Here is a 22,315-nt window from a genome sequence, read left to right as displayed (position 1 = left end):
AAGTATTAGGAAATCAGAATCACCATTAGGTTATATTACTCTGTAGCAATGTGAAAAATGAATTAGGGGGGAAAGTAGGCAAGATGGCAAGATAGTTGACAAAGAGACCAGTCCAAATGAAGGACTCTGAAAGCTTGATTTAAGGCAACAGTGCAATGTAGATGTAATGGAAAGAATGCTTCTTAAGAAGTAACTGGTAGAAATAAGTTGAATAGGGGTTAGGGACTAGGCATGAGGCATACCCAGATAAAAGAAAAAATAGGGTGGAAGATAAAAGCCTGGATTGGGGTGTTCAAGGTAGATGGTGGTGCTACTCACTGAGAGGAGGAACAGGTTTAGGGAGAGAAGAAAGGTAGGTTCTCTTTTGGATATAGTGAGTCTATGATGCCTATGGAATAGCTGGTTCTTATATGAGGTAAGTATAATCAAGAGTCCAGGAAGGACATTCTAGGCATGGTAAAAGATGCATAGGTCAAAGCTACAGCACTAACAGAAAACAAAAGGACATGGGTAAGATTACTGAGAGAAATATATAAAAAGAGAAACAAAAGCATCCAAATTGTTGAGGAATAAGTAAAACCTTCACTATCTGTAGATGACACTATTTGCAGAAAACCCTAAAGACTACCAAAGAACTGATAAATGAATTCTGTAAAGTCATAGGATACAAAATTATAGATATATAAAGAAATCTATTGCATTTCCATACACTAATAGTGAACGAGCAGAAAGAGAAATGAACAATCCCATTTACAATGGCACCACAAGAACACAATACCTAGGAATATATTTAACCAAGGAGGTCAAAGACCTGTACACCCTAAACTATAAAACACAGATGAAAGAAACTGAAGATGACACCAACAAATGGAAAAATACATCAAGCTCATGGACTGGAAGAGCTAATATCGTTAAAATGTCCAAACTACCCAAAGCAATCTACAGATTTAATGTAATCCCTGTCTAAATACCAACATTTTCCACAAATGTCATAAAACAATCCTAAAATTGTATGGAACCACGAAAGACCCCAAATAGCCAAAAACAATCTTGAGGAAGAACAACAAAGGTGGAAGTATCACAATCCCAGATTTCAAGATATATTACAAAGCTGTAGTAATCAAAACAGTATGGTACTGGCACCAAAACAGAACCACAGATCAATAGAACAAAGAGCCCAGAAAAAAATTTATGCTTATATGGTTAATTAATCTTTGACAATGGGAGCAAAAATATACAATGAGGAGAAGACAATCACTTCAATAAATGGAGTTGGGAAAATTGGACAGCTACATGCAGAAGCATAAAACTGGACTGCTTTCTTAGACCATACACAAAAGTAAACTCAAAATGGGTTAAAGACCTACATGTGAGACCTGAAACCATAAAACTCCTGGAAGAAAACATAGCCAGTAATTTCTTTGACATCGGCCATAGAAACATTTTTCTTTAAGTGTCTTCTCAGGCAAAGGAAACAAAAGCAAAATCAAACTATTGGGATTATACCAAAATGAAAAAGCTTTTGCACAGCAAAACAAAAGCCATCAATAAAACAAAAAGATAATCTACAGGATGGAAGAAGATATTCGCAAATGATATACTGGATAAGGGGTTAATATCCAAAATATATGAAGAACTTCCACAACTCGATACCAATTATACCCCTCCAAATAATCCAGTTTTAGAAAAGAAACAAAAAAACAACAACAAAAGATTTCTGGGACACACCAATATTTAAATGGCAGAGAATTCCACAGAAGACTGAGACTAAGCAGTCATAAAGGCAGAATCAGAGCCTAGAGAACAAAGCCATGGAAACCGTGGGAGCAGAGCATTTTAAAAAAGAACGGTGAGGTGAACAGCATCAATGGACAATGGATGAGTGAGGAGATACGCATTCAAAATAATCCACTGGTTTCTGACCAATTAGCTAGCTGGTCAAATTTTCACAAATTTTACCAAAATAGAAGGTAAGGATTATGGGGTTAAACTTTACAGACTGGAAGAGGTGTACACTAGAAGGCAAATGTGATAAAATTTTTGAATCAACTTTTTATTCACATTTGGATAGCTGTCTTAATTTAATTACTGGAAAAGGTGACAAGTACTATACAGGAGAATACAAATGTAGAAGCTTACAAAATAACTGAAGGGGTGACCACCTCTAAAATGGTGAAAAGAATGAGTCTTTTGTGTGTGAGCTTTTGCTTTCTGCTCCAGATCACTATTAACTAAACTGCCCCATGACCTGCCAAACCTCTCCACCTCTAAGATTCAAGCCAACCACCAGATACTCCATGTAGCTTTCACAGCCCTTCCCATTTATTTAGTTTTCCCTGGGGCTCCCAGTTCCTCTTCCACATCTCAGTTACAATACTTATCACAATGCTCTAGTAATGTAGTTTATGTGTGGGCCACGGGCTGTGTTCAATTGCATTATTGGTACTATAGTATACCTTAGTACCTAGACTATATAAAGCATTTATTTAATAATTACTCATTAAGTCAATATACTTTAAAGTGTTTTTAACATATCCACCACACATATGTGTATACACACCTATGAAGTGGAAGGGAAAATTCTGCTGACATCTCTGAGCACAGTTACATGTTTCATGTAATAAGGGATATACTTTCATCGAAAGTATTATCTGGTTTGCCAAAATAACTATCATGAGGGTACAGTCTTTTTGATGAACTTGTAAATAAAACTAGTCTCCACTCAAGTCATATATTAACCATATTATTAGGCAATTACTCAACACAACATGGTAGATACATAAGCCTTTTGGTCTTACTCCATAACTCCTTACTTATGTCTAATTCTTCTGTATTAAAGAGACCAACATGTCAATATTATAGTAATTTAGAACCACATACAGAGGGACTCCTGGGGGCTCAGTGGTTGAGCGCCTGCCTTCAGGCCAGGGCATGATCCTGGAGTCCTGGATTGAGTCCCACATCGGGCTCCCTGCATGGAGCCTACTTCTCCTCCCTCTGCGTATGTCTCTGCCTCTCTCTCTGTCTCTCATGAATTTAAAAAACAAAACAAAACAAAAAAAACCACATACAGAGATGCGTGTTTCTGCAAAAGCAGCACAAAGGGGACATTAGGGTATTCCTGTGGCAGCTCTTACAGCTATATGTGGAGGAACATGGAATTGAGGAACAATGAGGGTGTTATATTGAAAAGGACAAGGGCAGAATGTATAAGCATGACAAGAGCAAGAGATCTATAGGCCACAGAAACTAGCTCTTGTGACATACTGATACTTATATTAAACAACTGCCACAAAACATACACTGCATAGGAAAGCAAATGAGTATTTTCTTTCAACTATTTTACCAGGAAACAGATGGCTGGATCATTAACTTACACAATTACCACATGAAAGCCGATAGAATCATTCTTTTTAAAAGAGTAATCAGGAAATCATATCTAACTACCACTCCAGTCACATATTATTAATAGATTCAGCACAGCTCATCGATGCAGGTAGATCTGTAGGCATTCGGCCAAGAGGCAGTCTGTATCAAATATGACCCTGTTTACTTCTCGAAGTATAGTGAGGTAAGTTCTAGCAATGAAGTAGTAATAAGTATTTACATACCTACAGATTTATTCAGAAATTTATAAATCTAAGTAGGAAAGAAAAGAGATAAAAACAAATAGGGAAAAGGTAGTAAGAGGTTCCTGATTCATGGAGACAGGTTTCTAATTGCTAAGCAAATACAGTAAGGACAAAGCACCAGCTACTTACATCTGATTCCCAGTAATAATGAAAGATTAGGCTCTTTGCCCTGAGCACGCTGATTGAGAATACTACACAATGCCTTCAAGTCAAACAAACAATAGGACATTTCCTTGAACAGTTGATCAATCACACTCAAATCAGACAGTGGCCATTTGGTAAGTACTGTCTGCTGTCTGGATTGGTCTGCTTCTTGGCCCTGATCCAAGAAAGAGCAGGTCTCTTCTGTTTGCCTTTGGTTCTGCAATGAATGAAGAAAACAAAAATCAGGTTGTTAGAGAAAAGGTACTCAAAAGCCATGCAAGTTAATATTTTCTCCCATTTAAAAACAAAATAGCGGAGTCATATTACATACACATTAACCAAATTTAACTGCATACCCACGGTAGGGAAAAAAGCATACTTTAAAATAGTGGAAATGATTCAACGATTCCTCTGTGTCATCTCATGCCCTATGGTAAATGCGAAAGAGCCAACAAATCCATCATTACTTACTGTCAGTAGCAACAGTGATTTAGTTATTGTGAAAGTATCTGTTGCATATTGAGGAAAGGGTATATATGTTAATGTTGATAGGAATCAAAATTTTCAGCATAAGTGAAAAAGAAAAGTATAAAATCAAAGAAAGAAAACAAAATCCTAACAGTTCTGAATTGTGAAATTTGAATTGGAAGTATCAATATGAACTCCAAGTTTCTTACACTCATAAAAAGCTACTTTCACCTCATCCCCCAAACTGTCACCATCTACTTCTCTTTCTGAAAATTGTTAGGTTATAAGAAATAGAGGGGGTAGAGTACAAGATAAATGACACCATGAGAAAGCAATCAGACAAATCTAGAAGGCCTGACAATCTATAAGTCTGTGAGACAACAGGGCCAGGTTTGTCAACAAGTCACTAACATAGAGAAAGGGAGAAACTTTATAAGACAAAATGAAATGCAACTCATGGTCTTTGATTAAATGCTGGTTTCAACTGTCATTATAAAAGCATCTGGGAAAGAGTACTGAGGAATATTATTCTTACTGGGTTTGACAATGGTGGTATGGTTATATGGGAAATGTCCCTAATTTTTAGAAATGCATTCTCGAGTATTTAGAGACAAAATGTCATGATGAGAGTTCAAAAAAAAAAAAAAACAAACTAACAAGTATCTTTTGTATAACATGTTCTTAGATGCAAGCCAAATATGCCATCTTGTAATTAAGTGATAAAACAAGTGTGATCTGTTCCAATGGTGAAGCATCAACATTGCACCTTCCTTAAGATTTTCAAAGGTAATTTTATTTATATTCAATTTGTTTTATTGAATTACTTTGGGACCAAATCTCTATATAATATTTGACTGTGTTGCAGTTCAGTCTGTGAAATGATATTGAGACATAAGAAAAATAAAAGTTTGCCTTTTGATTATACTTTTGTAAGAAATCTAATGGATTTAATTAATTGGCACATCAAAATCAAGTCTTCAACTAAAAAATGTTCTATGAATATATACAAAATAAGGATCTACTTTAAATTAAATAAGTACTAAATCATTCTTTGAAAGCAATTTGAATTTTTTCTACTCACATCAAGCAATGTTTTTGTTAATCTCTGTAGGTTTCTTTCTTTCTTTTCCAGCTCTTCCATCATCTTTTGAGTAGTTGATTTTTCTTTAGAAAGTTTCCCTTGCATAGACTAGAATAAATAGAATTGGAAAACAATGCATGTTGTTAATGCTAAAAGCAAAATGCAGTTAGGTAGGTAACCAGGAAGATGGGCTCTGTATACTTTAGATCTGTCCTTCCTGCCCTTTGGAAGATGAAGCCTTCACCTTTAAATCAACTCATCTTGTTCTAGAGTGGATGTCAGGAAAGGGAAAAACAAAAATCACCTTTCCCATGAAAGTTTCTAATCTGGGTAAAACATGTTAAATAGAAGCAGTTGCCTTTTAAATTTATGTAACAAATAGTTACTAATTTTTTGCTTATGCATTTGAGTATATTAGCAAATCTATACCTCTCCTTTTTTTCTTTATGGTTAATAAGACACAACATAGTAAGACCATAAGACCATCCCCATTTTCTTTTATTTGAAACACAGTTAAACATACTTTTCTCAGTGTATGGTATTCCAAGCAGTAGTTATGTTGAATTCAGGCCAAAGATTTATTATGAGACTTTAATAAATGAATTTCTTAACTGTTATAAAATTACAAATTATACAGAACAAGATATTATTGTAAGAAAATCCTAAGTGCACCAAAGCACTTAAAATAGGATATTTTAAGAGTACTTGGGTCATTTCAGCTCAAAAGTCTGGTTTTCAGCTAGATCCAAAGAAAAACTGGTCATAAACTGTAGTTATCAGTGATTTCTAGATATTTCAATCAACATTTTTTTCCTTTTGTGAAACCACAAGATCAATAAACATATGACAAGACATTTATTTCTCCCTCAGGACTATATTTATTTAGTCTCAATTCTGAAAGTACTTCAGAATGCTATCTAAATAGCACACAATCCACTAGGAAGGTTTTTCTCCCCCTCACATTATCTCTTGCTTGAATAAGAGAAGACAGCTGACACCATGGGTTGAGATAAGGCTGTAAATAAAAAAGCAGTTTTCTCAGTAACAGATACTCAGTCTTGTAGCTCCTGGATTTGTTTGCTAAACTCTATAAAAAAAAAAACAACTTTACATTTAATAACTCACAAGTTGGATATAAATGAATTAAGCTCTACAAGTATATTTCCTTCCAGGGAATACTTTATATTCCATAAAGTGTAATCTCATAGCACAAAGTCACACGGGCTTTCTGAGTATATTTCTGGATTCTGAAATTCTTTTTTAACTGAATGTGAATGAATCAAAACCTATTTGACTAAAGGATATAGGGGGTTTATTTATCTAGTTGAAGATCTATGTGTACTAGCATAACATGATTATTTGACTGGAATCCAAAATTCATCCTTAATTCTCTTAAGATTTGTGACTGTTTATTAGAACTATAGAAGAAAGGAATCACAGATAAACTACTCTAAATCTAACATTTTAACAATGAAAACTAACCCCAAGAGAAGTATTTCACAATGCTGTAATATAATTCTTTAGAAAATTCTACTGTTCTATATTTTTACCAAACCAGAGTCATACTGAGTGTGACTAATAATTAGCTAGCAAATGTTCACATATAAGACTAAATTTAAATCAGTGAAGAAACAGGCAATTTTCTCCATCAGAATAAATCAGACATGTTTGGCAGTAGTGCTGTTTGTCATAAGAAAAAAATTTAATTTGGCATTTGGGAAATATATCGAGCTTAAGATGTTATGTTGGGTGGGTACAAGAGTACTTATGAAATAGTCCTTTAAATAGGTGAAGGAGTTCATGGGTAAGTTTATCCTAAAAGTACCACATGCTATACAATTTCTAGAATAATATGAAAGTATGAGTACCATAGGTGTCTGATACAACATTCCACCTAAAAGATTATTTTATTCTAAATTGTATGAAAAAGCATATGTGTAAAATTTAAGGAAAAAAGAGAAAGAAAAATTTCTAAGGTTAGAATGGGATTACTAAAATTAAAAATTTAATTTTCAAATGTCCACAATAGCTTTTAAATTTCCAGTTAATAATCATGTTTTTTAAAAATTCCACTAACCTAGAGATTCATCACAATCATTCTTGAAGTTAAAAAATGGTTTTAAAAACATTTGATGCTTTGATCTAAGTATCTAGAAATTGCTCTTTTGCCCTATATAGAAAGTAGCTCACATGAAAGACAGATGTGCCTTAGCCAACAATTATATACTTCACAAACCCAATTTAAGAGAAAATATTGATTAAAAACTTACATTAACTTATTTTACTATATAAACACACACAACTCCCCATACGTGCACATGCATGTGCTCATGCATACACACGCCATCCAAGATTTTCATAAAAATATCCTTTTATGTAATTATTCATCAAGCAAAAATTAGAGCCAAGCACAGTCTGTGCACTGGAAGATGCATCAGTGAAGAAAAGTCAAAACTGCGGGCCCTTTCATAACCTTTATTGGGAGGTAAAAGATCAAAGAAATATAACAGATATGTAATTTACACAGTGTTGTATATTAGAATGTGACTAGCTCTTTGGAGAACAAGTAGAGCATTGTAAGGGAGAGGAGGCTGAGATCTCAAATAGGGTAGAGTATAGGCTCATGGAAAGAGGTGACATTTGAGCAATGGCTTGAAGGAGGTGAAAGATTCTATCTTATAAGATATCTACAAAGTGTTTCAGTCAATGCAAAGGTTCTGAGGCAGATGGTGTCTTCTGTGTTTGAGAAAAAGCAAGAGAGCCAGGGTGGCAGAAAATAGTAAAAGATGAAGTCAGAGAAGGCGGGCGGTATAGAGAACAGATTGTGGAAGGCCTCATGAGCCAGTGTAAAAACTTTTGATTTTGACTTTAGAAAAAACGAGGAAGCAGTGAAAGGTTCTGAGAAGAGACATGATCTGGTTTTGTCTGCTAGGTCCCTCAGGCTGATGAGAACAGACCACAGGCAAGTAAGGGTGGCAGCAAGCAGAAATCATCCATAGAAACAATGAAGATGGGATGGACCAGGGTAGAAACACAACAGAAGTCAGGAGAAGTCAGATGCCAAATACATTTTGAAGGTAATAAGATTTGTTCAGAAATGTGAGGTAGAAGAGGAGTCAAGGATTAGCCTAACACTTCTGGACTGAGCAAATGGAAGGAGAGAGTTGTCATTAATAAAGAAGGAAAACGGGAGGATAGAGCAGATTTTACTATTTTCTATTTGGAGAGGGTAAGAAATTAAATTTGGACATATTATGTCAAGTGGTGTTGTTGAGTAGGCAGCTGGATATACAAGTTGTAAGGTCAGGGGAGAATTATGAGCTGGAAGAATAGGGAGTAGTGAGCACATACATTATATGTAAAACCAGAAGACTGCGTAAGATCACTAAGACAAATTGGTAGAGAATTCTAAGGAAAAAACAACCCCCCTTTTTTGACATATGATTTTTTTGAAAACATTTTACATGTCTTAAACTTAAATATCACAAATGAACTTAAACTTATCCTCTAAATTATAAGACAGAAGAATTTCTAATAAGGTATTTTGTCTAACATTTATATTCATGACTACTAACCTGCCTGTATCTTTATTATAATAGGATTTGTGCAACAGGTGTTAAATTTATTGTGTCTACTTAAATAAATCAAACAAGGGAACAATAAGAAAAAAATTTTAAAAAGAAAGTTGATTTTTTTTTGGTTAAAATTTTATTGTACATACTTCAATGATCTAGAAATAAGGTAAGTCAATCACTTTGAATTTATTACTGAGAACAGATAAAGGTTTCATACTTTTATGATTCTATTAATATAAATACACTATTCTTGAAACAGTATGTGTAACTATAATAAAAGGTAAGATACGAGTGGTACTAGCATTAGAAATTGCAATAAAGAACTTGCATTCTTAACAGGTAAGGTAATAGTGGCATCTAGAAAGCATTAACAATGGGGGAATACATTATTTTGTGGTGGAGGGGGGAAGAGATTCTTTGAATGAAATTTAGTGAAATTTTTTAAAATTTCCAGGTAACTAATTTTTAAAAAGTAGTTAAAGTTCATCTCTTACATGAGGCCACACCTTTAAGACTGGGAGGGGGGGTGTTATCTAATGCATAGAAACAAACACAGAGAGTGAACAAAAGTTAAGAAATAGAGGAATATGTTCTAAAAGAAAATAGTCTCCAAAAAAAAAGACCTTAATGAAAGAGACAAGTGAGTTCAAAATATCAGTTATAATGATGCTCACCAAGGTCAGCAAAACAATGTATGAACAAAGTGAGAATTTCAACAAATAGAAAATATAAGAAAGTGCCAAGGAGAAATCACAGAGCTGCAGAGTATATAATAAATGAACTGAAAAATATAATAGATGGGTTCTATAGCAGACGAGGTGAAGCAGAAGAAAGGATCAGTGAACTCAAAGACCGGGCAGATTTCATTCAATCAGAGCAGCAAAAAGTAAAAGAATGAAGATGGCTAAAAGGACTAAAGGACAATACCAAGAGCAAATCAACATTTGCATTATAGGGGTCCCAGAAGGAGAAGAGCAAGAAAGGGGCAGAAAACTTATCTGAAGAAACAATGGCTGAAATTTTCCCTAATGTGGGGAAGGAAGCAGATGTGAAGATCTGGGATACCAAGAGTTTCAAATACAATTAACTCAATGAGACTCAATGGAATAATACAAAGCAATACAAAAGGAAGAAATCTTACAATGTGCAACACTGTGGATGGACCCTGAGGGCATTATGCTAAGTGAGACAGAGAAAGGCAAATACCATGTGATCTCACTTACCTGCGAAATAAAAAAACAAACACAAAACCAAAAACCCCTCAGAGACAACAGAGAATATATTAGTGGTTGCTGGAGGTGGGTGGGTGGTGGAGGGATGGATGAGTGAAGGGGGTCAAAAGGTATAAACTTCCAGTTATAAAATAAGCCCTGGGGATGTACTATCCAGCTTGGTGTCTAGAGTTCATACTGTATCGCGTATCTGAAAATTCCTAAAAGAGTAGATCTTAAAAGTTCACAAGAAAAAAAGCTGTAACTGTATGGTGATGGATATAAACTAGACTTATTGTGACCATTTCACAGTACATAAAATATCAAATCATTAGGTCGTACACTGGAACCCCATTTCATCAATTATATCTCAATAAAAAATAAGTTAACAGGTAAAAACAAATATATAGAGTTAATGGTAATAGCGTAAGATTTTGTAATTAGATAAAACAAGGTTCTGTGTCTGCATCTTACATGCTGTGTAACCATGGGTATGTTATTCAACCTTTTGGGGTTCCAAATTCATCACAAAGAATTTCCAACTTTGTAAAGTATTGTGAAAATTATGCAGTGTGCAATGCAGACATTTGCAGTGTCCGCCTATTCACAAATCCCATGAGTCATAAGTAGTCATACCTGCAAGAATTCTGCACCTCTTGGGGCACAGCTCACTGGACTGGGCTCAGTGAACCCTTGACCAAACCTGAGGAACTGGGACCCAAAGTCTGAGTTTCTGCATGCCTGCCTGGAAATGAACTACAGAGCTTAGGGGCTATGGGGCAGCTATACTCTGCCATGTGAAATAAAGATTAAAGGAAGTCGGTCTGCAGAGAACAGAATGAAACACTGCAATGAGAGAAACAACAAAGCCTCTTCTTTCTTTTTTTTTTAAGCTTCTTCCTTCTTGAAGCCAGGTTTTATACCCACTCATTAGTTCTACAGTATCTCTGCATTCTTGTAACACAGTAGATCCTACTATTTTTGCTTAGGCTAAAAAAAGCCTAAATGACTTTTACCTGGTACAAAATATTAAATATCTTACAATTTTGTCAACTGTACTTCAATAAAGCTAGGAAAAGGGACATCTGGATGGCTCAGCAGTTGAGCGTCTGCCTTAGGCTCAGGGCGTGATCCAAGGGTATGGAGATAGAGTTCCACATTGGGCTCCCTGCAGGGAGCCTGCTTCTCCCTCTGCCTATGTCTCTCTTTTTCTGTGTCTCTCATGAATAAATAAATAAAACCTTCAAAAAAAAAAAAAAAACTGGAAATATAGTAAGAGCCCATTCCAAATTCAGCATTGTGGGCAAAGGTTTTTGGGTCTGTTTTGTTCACTAGTTATCCCCCCAAACAGTTCCTGGCCCATGGTAGAAACTCAGTTAATGGTTACTGAATGAAAAAGTAACTAAAACCTAATTTAGTTTTTAAGTAAAAGATTAAGTTCATTCATTCAAAAATAGTTACTGGGCATCTTTTATACACAAAGCACTGTGCTAAGTGCTGGACTGGAGCCTAGTGCAGTACAAAACTCTTAAATGTATCAGAAAACAAAACCAGGCATTTTATTTAATCTCAAGGAGCTAATAATACTACCATTCTGTAGAGTGTAATGTACTAAAAAATTTCACTTTGGAGACAATATTTCCAAATTCTACTTCTAGGCAACAGAATACAAAGTGCTTTCCATAAGACTAGTTTTCTGACATGCTTCAGTTTAAGTACCTTTCACCCTAGGAGAAGACACTTAAAAACAAATCTTTCCCCTAAGGCTTATACAAGGAAGAAATCAGACTACCACTCCTCTGATGCATTTTTGCCTCTCTTGGGATTTTTCACTTTGAAGCAGCTAGAAGCAATGCCAAGGGCACAAACTCTGAGGTCAGACATGAATTAGAATCTGAGCTGAGACCTTAGGCACCTCTTTTTAACTCTTGGCTACTTCGTATATAAAAAGACACTATCCTACCTTGTAAGCTTACTATTGAGATTTAGAAATAATATAATCAGAAAGCACAGCTCCTGTAACATGTAGTATCATCATCAACAGCATCATCAGGAATACCTCTGCACTTAACAGGAGATCCATTTCTCACTTTAGCCAAAGTGTGGAGAAATATTAAATCCCTTTTCCTCATTTCTGCATATTAATAAAAAGAATTTCAAAATATTTGTAAAAACTAAGATTAAAAAATAAGGAATATGTAAACACCATAAAAATTGCTATTTTTTATGTTTCTGTTTGTAATAATCTGAAACACTGTACAGCATAAATTCCTTTACGTTAACTATCACCTTACTACCTGATATAATTTTAAAAACAAATCTGCCTAAGAATTCTGTCTCCAGCAAGACAGCATGAGGAGCCTCTCAGACCCACTCCTTAGTGAAAATTCTAGAAAAGCACATTTAAAGTTTCCATAAATGGTTCAAAGAATAAATAGAAAATGAATAAACATCTATTCAAGAAAATCTACTAAAAGTAAGAACAGCAAAGTATTTGAAACAAAACCCACTCCATCTTTACACTCTCATAGCTCAGTAAGATGAAGATTCCACTTCACACTGGGACAACCAATAACACAGGGCTCCCTCTCCCCCCAGCTCCCAGTTGTAAAGCTATCTTCCCAGGAAGGGCAGGACACCGGCATTTCTCATCCTGCCCTCAGCTACCCTGCACCTGAGTCTATGTTTCAGGCAAGGACAGCCAAAAGATGGAGCCCCCTTCTACCTAGGCCCCTTCATGGGATGGAGGCTTTACCTTGGGTACAGCACGACAGAGACTACTGGGGACCGGGCAGCCCTTGCCTTGGCTTCTGTGGCAGGGGTTTCACATGGGGAGAAGCAAGCCAAGATCTAGAGCCACTGGCCACTCTCCTTCCACTGAATGTTTACTTTCTAGAGAGTCACTCAGGAGTCTGAGACTGTTCCTACCTGCACTGACCTGGCTCAAAGATTTTGCCCCAGGAGAAGCAAGTCACAGAACAGAGAGCTTTAGAGGTCTCTCTAAAGGAACTGAATTCATTTGCAATAGACTGTGAAGTTCAAGCCTTATGGTACTCTCAAAAGCAATAGAGGTCTATCAAAAGACCATCAACATTTTTCACAGAGCTGGAACAAACAATCCTAAAATTGGTATGGAACCAGAAAGACCCCAAATAGCCAAAGCAATGTGGAAAAAGAAAGCCAAATCTGGTGGTATCCCAGGTCTGGACTTCAAGCTCTATTACAGAGCTGTAATCATCAAGACAGTGTGGTACCGGCACGAAAACAGACACAAAGATCAACGGAACAGAATAGAGAATCCAGAAATGGACCCTCAACTCTATGGTTAACTAATCTTTGACAAAGCAGGAAAGAATATCTAAAGGAAGAAAGTCTCTTTAACAAATAGTACTGGGAAAATTGGACAGCTACATGTAGAGGAATGAAACTGGACCACTTTCTTACATCATATACAAAAATAAAATCAAAATGGATGAAAGACCTAAATGTAAGACAGGAATCCATCAAAATCCTAGAGAACACAGGCAGCAACCTCTTGACTTCAGCTGCAGCAACTTCTTGCTAGACATGTCTCCAACGGCAAGAGAAACAAAAGCAAAAATGAACCACTGGGACTTCACAAGATAAAAAGCTTTTGCACAGCAAAGGAAACAGTGGACAAAACCCAAAGGCAATCGACAGAATGGGAGAAGATATCTGCAAATCTCTTATCAGATAAAGAGCTATCCAAAATCTATTAAGAACTTATCAAACTTAAAACCCAAAGAACAAATAATCTAATCAAGAAATGGGCAGAAGACATGAATACAGATTTCTCCAAAGACGACATACAAATGGCCAACAGACACATGAAAAGATGGTCAGCATCATTTGGCATCAAGGAAATGCAAATCAAAACCACAATGAGATACCACCTCACATCAGTCGAAGTGGCTAAAATAACAAGACAGGAAACAACAAACGTTGGAGAGGATGTGGAGAAAGGGGAACCCTCTTACACTGCTGGTGGGAATGCAAGCTGCTGCAGCCACTCTGGAAAACAGTATGGAGGTTCCTCAAAAAGTTGAAAACAGAACTACCCTAAAACCCAGCAATTGCACTACTAGGGATTTACTCCAAAGATACAAATGTAGTGATCCGAAGGGGTACCTGCAACCCAATGCTTATAGCAGCAATGTCCAAAATAGCCAAACTATGGAAAGGGCCCAGATGTCCACCAACAGACGAACAGATAGAAAAGATGTGGTAAATATATATAGAGAGATATAGATAGACAGTGGAGTACTACCTCAGCCATCAAAATGAATATAATATTGCCATTTGCAATGTGGATGAAACTAGAGGATATTATGCTAAGAGAAATAAGTCACACAGAGAAAGTTATAATGGGATTGCATATGTGGAACTTAAGAAACAAAACAGAGGATCATAGGGAAGAGAAGAAAAAATAAACCAAGATGAAATCAGAGGGAGACAAACTATAAGAAACTCTTAATCACAGGAAACAAAATGAAGGTTTCTGGAGGGGAGGGGAGTGAGGGGATGGGGTAACTAGGTGATGGACATTAAGGAGGGCACATGATATAATGAGCACGGGGCATTATATAAGACTGATGGCCTCTCTACCTCTGGAACTAACATATGTTAATTAAATTGAATTTAAATAAAAAATTTAAATAAACGTATACTTTATAAAAAACAAAAAGTAAAACAGTAGAGGTTGTGAAAAAAGCAGTCACGAAGAAAGTTAGATTCATTGAAGGTACAGGCTAAACTACTGGCTGGCTAGATTCCTAGAAAGAAAAAGTGAAAGAGATTCCCAAGAAAAGTACTCTTAGGAACAGAAAAAAAAAATCTTAAATACTAACCTAAGGAGTTTTTCCTTCAGAGAAACCACAACACATCAGTCTGTGAAGCAGTTTATACCACAGGGCATCATTGAAAGCAACAGATTAATCAGCTGGCAATTAATGGAGCTGTTGGTGTGGTCAAGAAAAGAGTCACAAAAGACCACATACTACATTTATATGAGATGTCTAGAATAGGCAAATGTGTAGAGACAAGAAGTAGATTAATAATTGCTTAAGACGGGGAGAGAACAGGTTTTAAGGAAGTGCTATAGCTAAAGGGTAAGGGGTTTATGAGGTGATAAAAAGGTTCCAGAACTGACTGTGGTCTTAGTTCCATTTATCTGAGCATACTAAAAATTACTGAATCGTATACTTTTAAATGGGTAAATTGCAGGGTATGTGAATTATATCTCAATAAAGCTGTTATTTAAAACTCAGCACAATGTTTCTCAGAAGTATCCCTTTCCCCTTTTTTTCTCTTTAATCTTTAAGTCTTCCCAGTCAATTCCCACTTTTGGTGAATAAGCTCCCTGAGGACATGACACTTCCTAATGGCTACAGAATGAGGATACTTCCAGGCTAAGGATGAACTGCGTGGAGAAATTGTTTAAATCAATTTATTTAGGTTAAAGAAAAGTTAAATTGTACTTATAAAACATTCTGCTGGCTTATGTTTCATTTTCCCACTATTCTACTGAGAAAACCTGCTGGATGAAGACTTTAAGAGACACTTGATCAAAATTGGAATCAAATCTTAAAACACTCTTGGAGTATAATAAATAGGATAGATTGCTAAGTTTTGAGATAGAAAGTCTCAAATCATGTCTTTAAAAGCGAACAGTCTTAATGACATTTCAGCATCATTGTGTATTTTATGACATTATGATCATTTGCTGATGTCAACTTATAAAAGCCATTTAAATGCAAAAGTTCTTTCAATAAGGAAAAAATTTTAATATGTTAGGGAAAGTGAGTGCACCTAATAAACTTTTTTACTCTGTATCTCCTCTGTCAAAAGCTTATAATGGTTACATACAATGATAACAGCTCACTGGAAACAGCATTAGGTAGCTGAAATATGCATTTAAGAAATAAATAGGAAGAAAGGCAATGCCCAATGAAGAACTCATTCATATTCTGATTGAAGTCACATTTATGTAAATGATGGGAAATATTCTATAGCAAAATGTCTTTTTATATTATATGTTGACAGAAGAAAAACCTGTAGAAGCAGCAGCTAGTTTAGCTATACTGGTTTCATAAATGTAAACAAAGGCATTATTTCTAAAGGATCAATGAACAACCAAATTATTCATGCCAGTTAATAATATCATCTTGTCAGGTGAACAAAATAGTAGATAAATCTGTTTTTTTTTTTAGCACTGAATTCAATTTCAAAATCAGTGTATACTTTTACATGAAGTACTACTTTTCTATATTCAACAACAAATAGAACATAACAAGTAAAAGACTCTTCAACTTTCAAAGTTGTAAACCAACAAATCTGCCCCTGACCTAAATCGGGTATGTATTGATTGGACTTCTGTTTACAAGGGTAGTAAACCACAGGTATTTTAAATATAGCATTTTCACTCTGGAACAATGCCTTATTTTTACCTCCTATAAATTGGACATGGCAAGGGATTGTTTTTCTTACACCATAAAATTTAAACTAGGAATAATAACCTCTTTATACCCAGGGCAACACAATACTCCAAAAGTCAACCAAATGAACTTTGGACAAATCTGGTCTTCTCAACAGTTTGCAGGGAAATAAAGAAGCAGTGATAATTCTAATAATACTATGTTTGTTCTGTTAAACTTTCTAAAATGGAACAACTTTCTGGTACTGTAGAGGAGCAAAGAACATACAAACTAGCAGTGAAATTTTAATAAATTCGATACTTTTGTACTGATATCTAAAATCATTCTGACAAAGAGTGGAAAGTTCTCTGCTATCACTCATTATAAGGTATTTTGTGTTGTTTTGGCTATGCAAAGGAATCTGAAGCTATAACACATAGAAAGGCCATCATAATCTGCATAGTTGAGGAAGGCTGGCCATTCCTTATGAAAGTAGATGGAGGAAAAAACTAGGTACTTGAAATAATTAGCAATTGAAGGGAACTGCTCTATTATGTGCATCAACTTGATATTAAGCCCATTAACTATAGTACAAAGCTTTACAAAGAATGCTTTTCAACCCAAAGTGTTCTCTTTAGGATTCTCTGTGGTTTCCAATGCTAGGGAAATAATATCTGCTTTTTTTAGAATAGGCAATATTTTCAGATGTTTACAGAGTACTCATATTTCATATTCTCCACAAATGACCAAATAAAAAATCTAGCTTTTTAAACTGTGAAAGGCCAGAAAATAAAAGGTTTTAACGATGAACATTAAGCAAAAAATTTTCTTATTTTAGGCATATTTGTCTCCATCCATAATTTTCTATTCAAATAATATCTTGATAAATATACCTAAGTTGGCCAGTATCAACATTTGCTATCTGCTGTTAGCAAACTATATACTAGATGTATACTTAGATAGATGGGTCAGAATGACTTAAGAGACCCATTGCTTCAAAACATAAGACAATAGCATTAATGATTTTAATTTGAAATTTTAATTTGAAATGTCTACTCAAGCATTTTAAGATCAAAGAATAGAATGGCATATAAATTACATATTCTTGTACATATTTATCTATGGTCATGACATATTCAAGTGTGACTAAAAGACATGGTTGATGTGTAAGAGTAAATTGTATTAAGATGCCACCATAAATAAGAAAAGAGCACATTTCAATTAATACAAATATATCCTGAAAATTTATAATGTGAGAGACAGTATGTGATAAATTAATACAACCTTACAAGTCTTATCCACCCAAAATTTCAGTGCCAAAGGAAAATACTGATTGTCCTTAATTTGGATTGAGATTAACTTTTATTTGAATGATTTTTCAGAAACTGTTACCAAGTGAAATATAAATTCCTTTTATTATGGTCTATAATAAATCAGTTAATAATGGCTGAGGGAACTTAACCATTTTGTGATTCAAATGGCTTGTAGAACAACTGAAGTTACGTCTACAGGACTACAGATTACAGAGTATAATCTGCGTGAAACAATATAGCAGACCCACACACTTGCTGAACTGGCCTAGTGTTTAATTAAAATGATAAATCACTTAATATGGCCAAAAGACAAAGCGAAGACTGTCTGTAATTCTGACACTTAAGCCATTTATCTTTTTTATTTTTTACTTCCATTATTAAGAAGTAAAGAAATAGAGGGTATAAAAATAAAATTATTCAGCAAAATATGTCCAATGGCCTTCCATCATACACAGAATAAAATACAAAGACATCTACCCCTATGTGATCTAGCCCTAGGCTACTTTCCATCATCACCTTTCACCACTCTAACTCACAATCATGCACTTTAGACTAGTAGTCTTCTTGCTGGTCTTGAGTACACCAGGCACTTTCAGGGCATTGGTGGCTCTCTCTGCCTAGAATGCCCTTTCCTTGGTTATCTTCATCCAGATCTCTGTTCAAATGTTACTTTTTCAGGAAGAACTTCATGACCACTGTATCCAATGCAGCACTGTCATTGCTCTCTAGCCTACTTTTTAAATAGTATGTATTATTCCTTGACATTTTATTTTCATTTTGTACATCTCACCCCACTAGAATGGCTAAAGACTTGCTTTGTTCACTGATGAATTCCTAGTGCCAAAAATAGTGCCTGGCACACATGCAGATGCTCAGTAAGTATCTGGCAAATTAATAAAAAAATGAAAATACATTTAATCCACAAATTGTGGTTGTGCATTTATGAGTCAGACACTCTAAGTTCTAGATATGCATATGATCTACCATAGTCTCTCCTCTCAAGAGACTAAGCAGAAAATAAAACACAAATATGTAAAAGAAAAAAAACCCACAAATATGTAAGCAACATATTATACTTGGATAATATACAAAGAATAACATATATAGAATTATTAGGAGGAAGAGAAGTGTTGGCTAGTCACAATGGACTAAAAACAGTTCACTGTCTTTAATAAGTAGATCACTGATGACCTTAACCAAATGTGTTCTCAGTAGTAGACTACATCTAGTTAAAAACAAGCGAAGTAAAGAAAAGAGTATTCTTCAAGATTTTTTGAAAAATTTTTAAAGATTTTATTTATTCATGAGACACAGAGAGAGAGGCAGAGACATAAGCAGAGGGAGAAGCAGGCTCCTCACAGGGAGCCTGATGTGGGACTCGATCCCTGAACCTGGGATCATGCCCTGAACCAAAGGCAGAAGCTCAACTGCTAAACCACCCAGGCATCCCTTTTTTGAAACACTGATCTACCAAATAGCATTTTCATTCTAAAAAAGTGAAAGATTAGTATTAAAGAATTTGTAACTTCACATCAAGTGCTATTAATCTTTTCATATAAATACATATATGCTTTGGTATTGTTTAGGTTATATAGCTATTAAGAGTAAGTCAGCATACAGCTAAATTAAAATATGCACAAAACATTCCTTACCTGAATTTCTAAAATCATTCTTTCAATCTCATCTTGTTGGCTGTCTATTATCTAAAACACAGGAAATATATCAGTGTGAATCAAAATTTTTTCCATTGCTTTTTAAAAGTACCAATATTTCAAGAAAACAAAAGTATAGAAAATAATAAACTTACGTTTTAAAAATCAGAGTGTTTTTTGTTTTGTTTTGTTTTGTTACAGAAGTATTCATTTTCAATTCTAATGGAAGTATCCTTTAAATAGACATATGACTTGGCTCACATATACATAAAACTGCAAAAGTCTTCCTCTAGTTTTGGGCAAAACTCTATGCAATTTATAAAAGTAACTTTGAAACAGACACTGAATAATTTAGGAAAGAAAAGATAGCCTTTTGTTTTGCTAAGAAGTAATATAATTTCCTTAGTTTGGCTTTTACAGAAATTTAAATTATTTAAATTTGCTTAAATTGTCATTTTCTTTTCAAATAAAAAGATTAAAGCTATTAGCAAAAATATAAAATAATAGCTACAACTTACGTATCTATACACACATATCCAACATAATATAGATTTCACATTTATCATCAAAGACATGAACTGACCTTACTAGCATTCTCATTTTGTTCTCTCAGGTTATCATTTTCATTCTGAAGCTGTTTTGCATCTAACATGGGAAGGCGAATTCCATCTTCAAGGCATCTTTCTACTTTTTGCTGCAAGCTGTAGGTTTTAGAAAGACAATTACATAAAGAAAATCCACTCTGTATGCTGATTCTGGTAGATAACTTCAACATGAATGAAGTCTCCTCTTAGGGTCGGTAATATTTTTTAATCAAGCAATAATCAAGACCTACAGCCTATATATGAATATGCCTGAGTACCTATATTTCATACAAGTAAGAAATATAATGAAGCTGATCAACTTTTCAGAAATGGCAGATTTGAGATCAGAATCAATAATTCTTAGTGTGTGACTAATTCATTAGGCCCTAATGAAGTTCCTCATGACCCTAATCTGAGCTCTGCAATCTAAATCCTGTTTCTTTCCCTCTCTCCCAAAAGCAAAGTTCCTTGATTACAATTACTGTGTTAGGGGGCCTAAGAATATGGAAACACGTCTTTTACCTTCATTTTGAGCTCAGCAAAAGTTTGTTTATAAGGATAGCTGTAGAATTACATTTCTCCTTTATTAGTAAGAGCAGCCATCTATTTACTAGTTGGCCTAATAGTTTCACATGCTATTCATGGCACAGAGTTGTAGGCAGAAGAAGAAACAACAAAAGGAAGCCCTTCTGGTACATTAAGAATAGTCATGGTTTTCTTAAAAGGAACTACACCATTAACAGTAACGACCAAAATCAAAACAGAAAGACACCTAGGAAGAGTTCTACTCTAGCTTATAATCATATTCAAGAACTGTAGAATACTAAAAGAAACAGATTTTTTATAGTTTGAGGTTTGTTATTTCCATTATTTTTCTTCCAAGTATTATGGCTTTCCTGTGCTTTCTCTCTCTTCAAAAATAAATAAATAAATAAATAATAATAATAAAAAAAAGAAGTCAAAGAAATGCCATATCTAAATTCTGGATAAGAACTGGACAGCCTTACATGGTACAATAAGGGATTCCAATATGTTAATAAATAAAACTTCTCACCGGAGAAGTTTTTTATGTATTATGAATGCAGTGTACTGCTTTGTAATATATTTTTACTTGTCATAAAAGTATTTGCTTTTTCAGTTTAAAAGTGAAAAATACATTATTTCTATTTCAGAATAAGTTTTTTTCCCTTCAATTCAGTGTCAAGACACTGCTGTATAGTAAATAAAATTCCAAGAGAAATTAATTACATTAAAACTATTAAAATCTTTTTGAAAAAAATAATGAACCAGCTATGAGAACAATGTACTCTGTCATGAAAAACTACCAAACAAGTCTTTTTTCACATACACACTCTTATTTATGAAGCATGCTCACTTAAAAAAATAATAAATCTCTTGAGTAGCAAAGGTACCACTATTGTATTACTAGGGACCCCATCCACATATTTTACTTACATTTTCAATTCTAATGGAAAACATATCTGCTTTTTAAAAAAAATTTATGTATTTATTCATGAGACACACGGCGGGGGGGGGGGGCGGGGGCAGAGATACAGGCAGAGGGAGAAGCAGGCTCCATGCAGGGAGCCCAAAGTGGGACTCGATCCTGGGATTGCAGGATCATGCCCTGGGCTGAAGGCAGGCACTAAACCACTGAGCCACACAGGGATCCCCTATTATTTGCTTTTTAAAAAGTATAAGTTCATATATAATTATATAACTTACATATATATATATATAAAAGCAGTTATATATAAAATATATATAAAAGCATACGTTCATATATATATGTATATAAAAGCAGTTAACTTAGAAATATTATATAGGCACAGATAAATGTAATGATCTAATTCATAGTCACATATACATCTGAAGTTCTTCTGGAACCAAGGAAAACTTTATCATATGGCTGAGGAAACTGAAATAACACCCCAATCTACACAGACAAGTGACACCAGAACCACACAAGTACAGAATAATTACCGAAAGACCTCCTTTGGTCCTTTATATATATTTGAAATCAAGAGACATTTTCTGGGATGCTATTATCTCAGAGAGTACTGAGATAAAGAAATGGAACATGCATTCTGAAACACACTCTACTAAGTCTTTCTAATCAATAGTACTAGGCTCAATGTTATCTAAAAACCTAATAAAAAAGAAAATCTAAATAAAAGAGAAGGTATAATATATTAAATATACTCCACACAATTGAGCAAAA

General features: G+C 34.7%; 1 protein-coding gene across 3 annotated transcripts in view; it reads right to left on the bottom strand.

The window, feature by feature from the left end:
- CEP85L (centrosomal protein 85 like) overlaps positions 1-22,315 on the bottom strand; it is a 198,408-nt gene that overhangs the window by 5,914 nt on the left and 170,179 nt on the right. For all 3 annotated transcript variants that reach the window (XM_072765356.1, XM_072765367.1, XM_072765351.1), the window contains 4 exons: positions 20,094-20,211; positions 19,511-19,561; positions 5,326-5,433; positions 3,762-3,993 (listed from right to left, as the gene is read on the bottom strand). In XM_072765356.1, the coding sequence (XP_072621457.1) occupies positions 3,762-3,993; positions 5,326-5,433; positions 19,511-19,561; positions 20,094-20,211 (509 nt within the window). The remainder of the gene's footprint in view (positions 1-3,761; positions 3,994-5,325; positions 5,434-19,510; positions 19,562-20,093; positions 20,212-22,315) is intronic.

This window comes from Vulpes vulpes, chromosome 1 (assembly GCF_048418805.1).
Source record: "Vulpes vulpes isolate BD-2025 chromosome 1, VulVul3, whole genome shotgun sequence".
In the NCBI taxonomy this organism is placed as follows: Eukaryota; Metazoa; Chordata; class Mammalia; order Carnivora; family Canidae; genus Vulpes; species Vulpes vulpes.
Note: the sequence above shows the minus strand (reverse complement) of the source record. Positions and strands in the feature narration are given on the sequence as shown.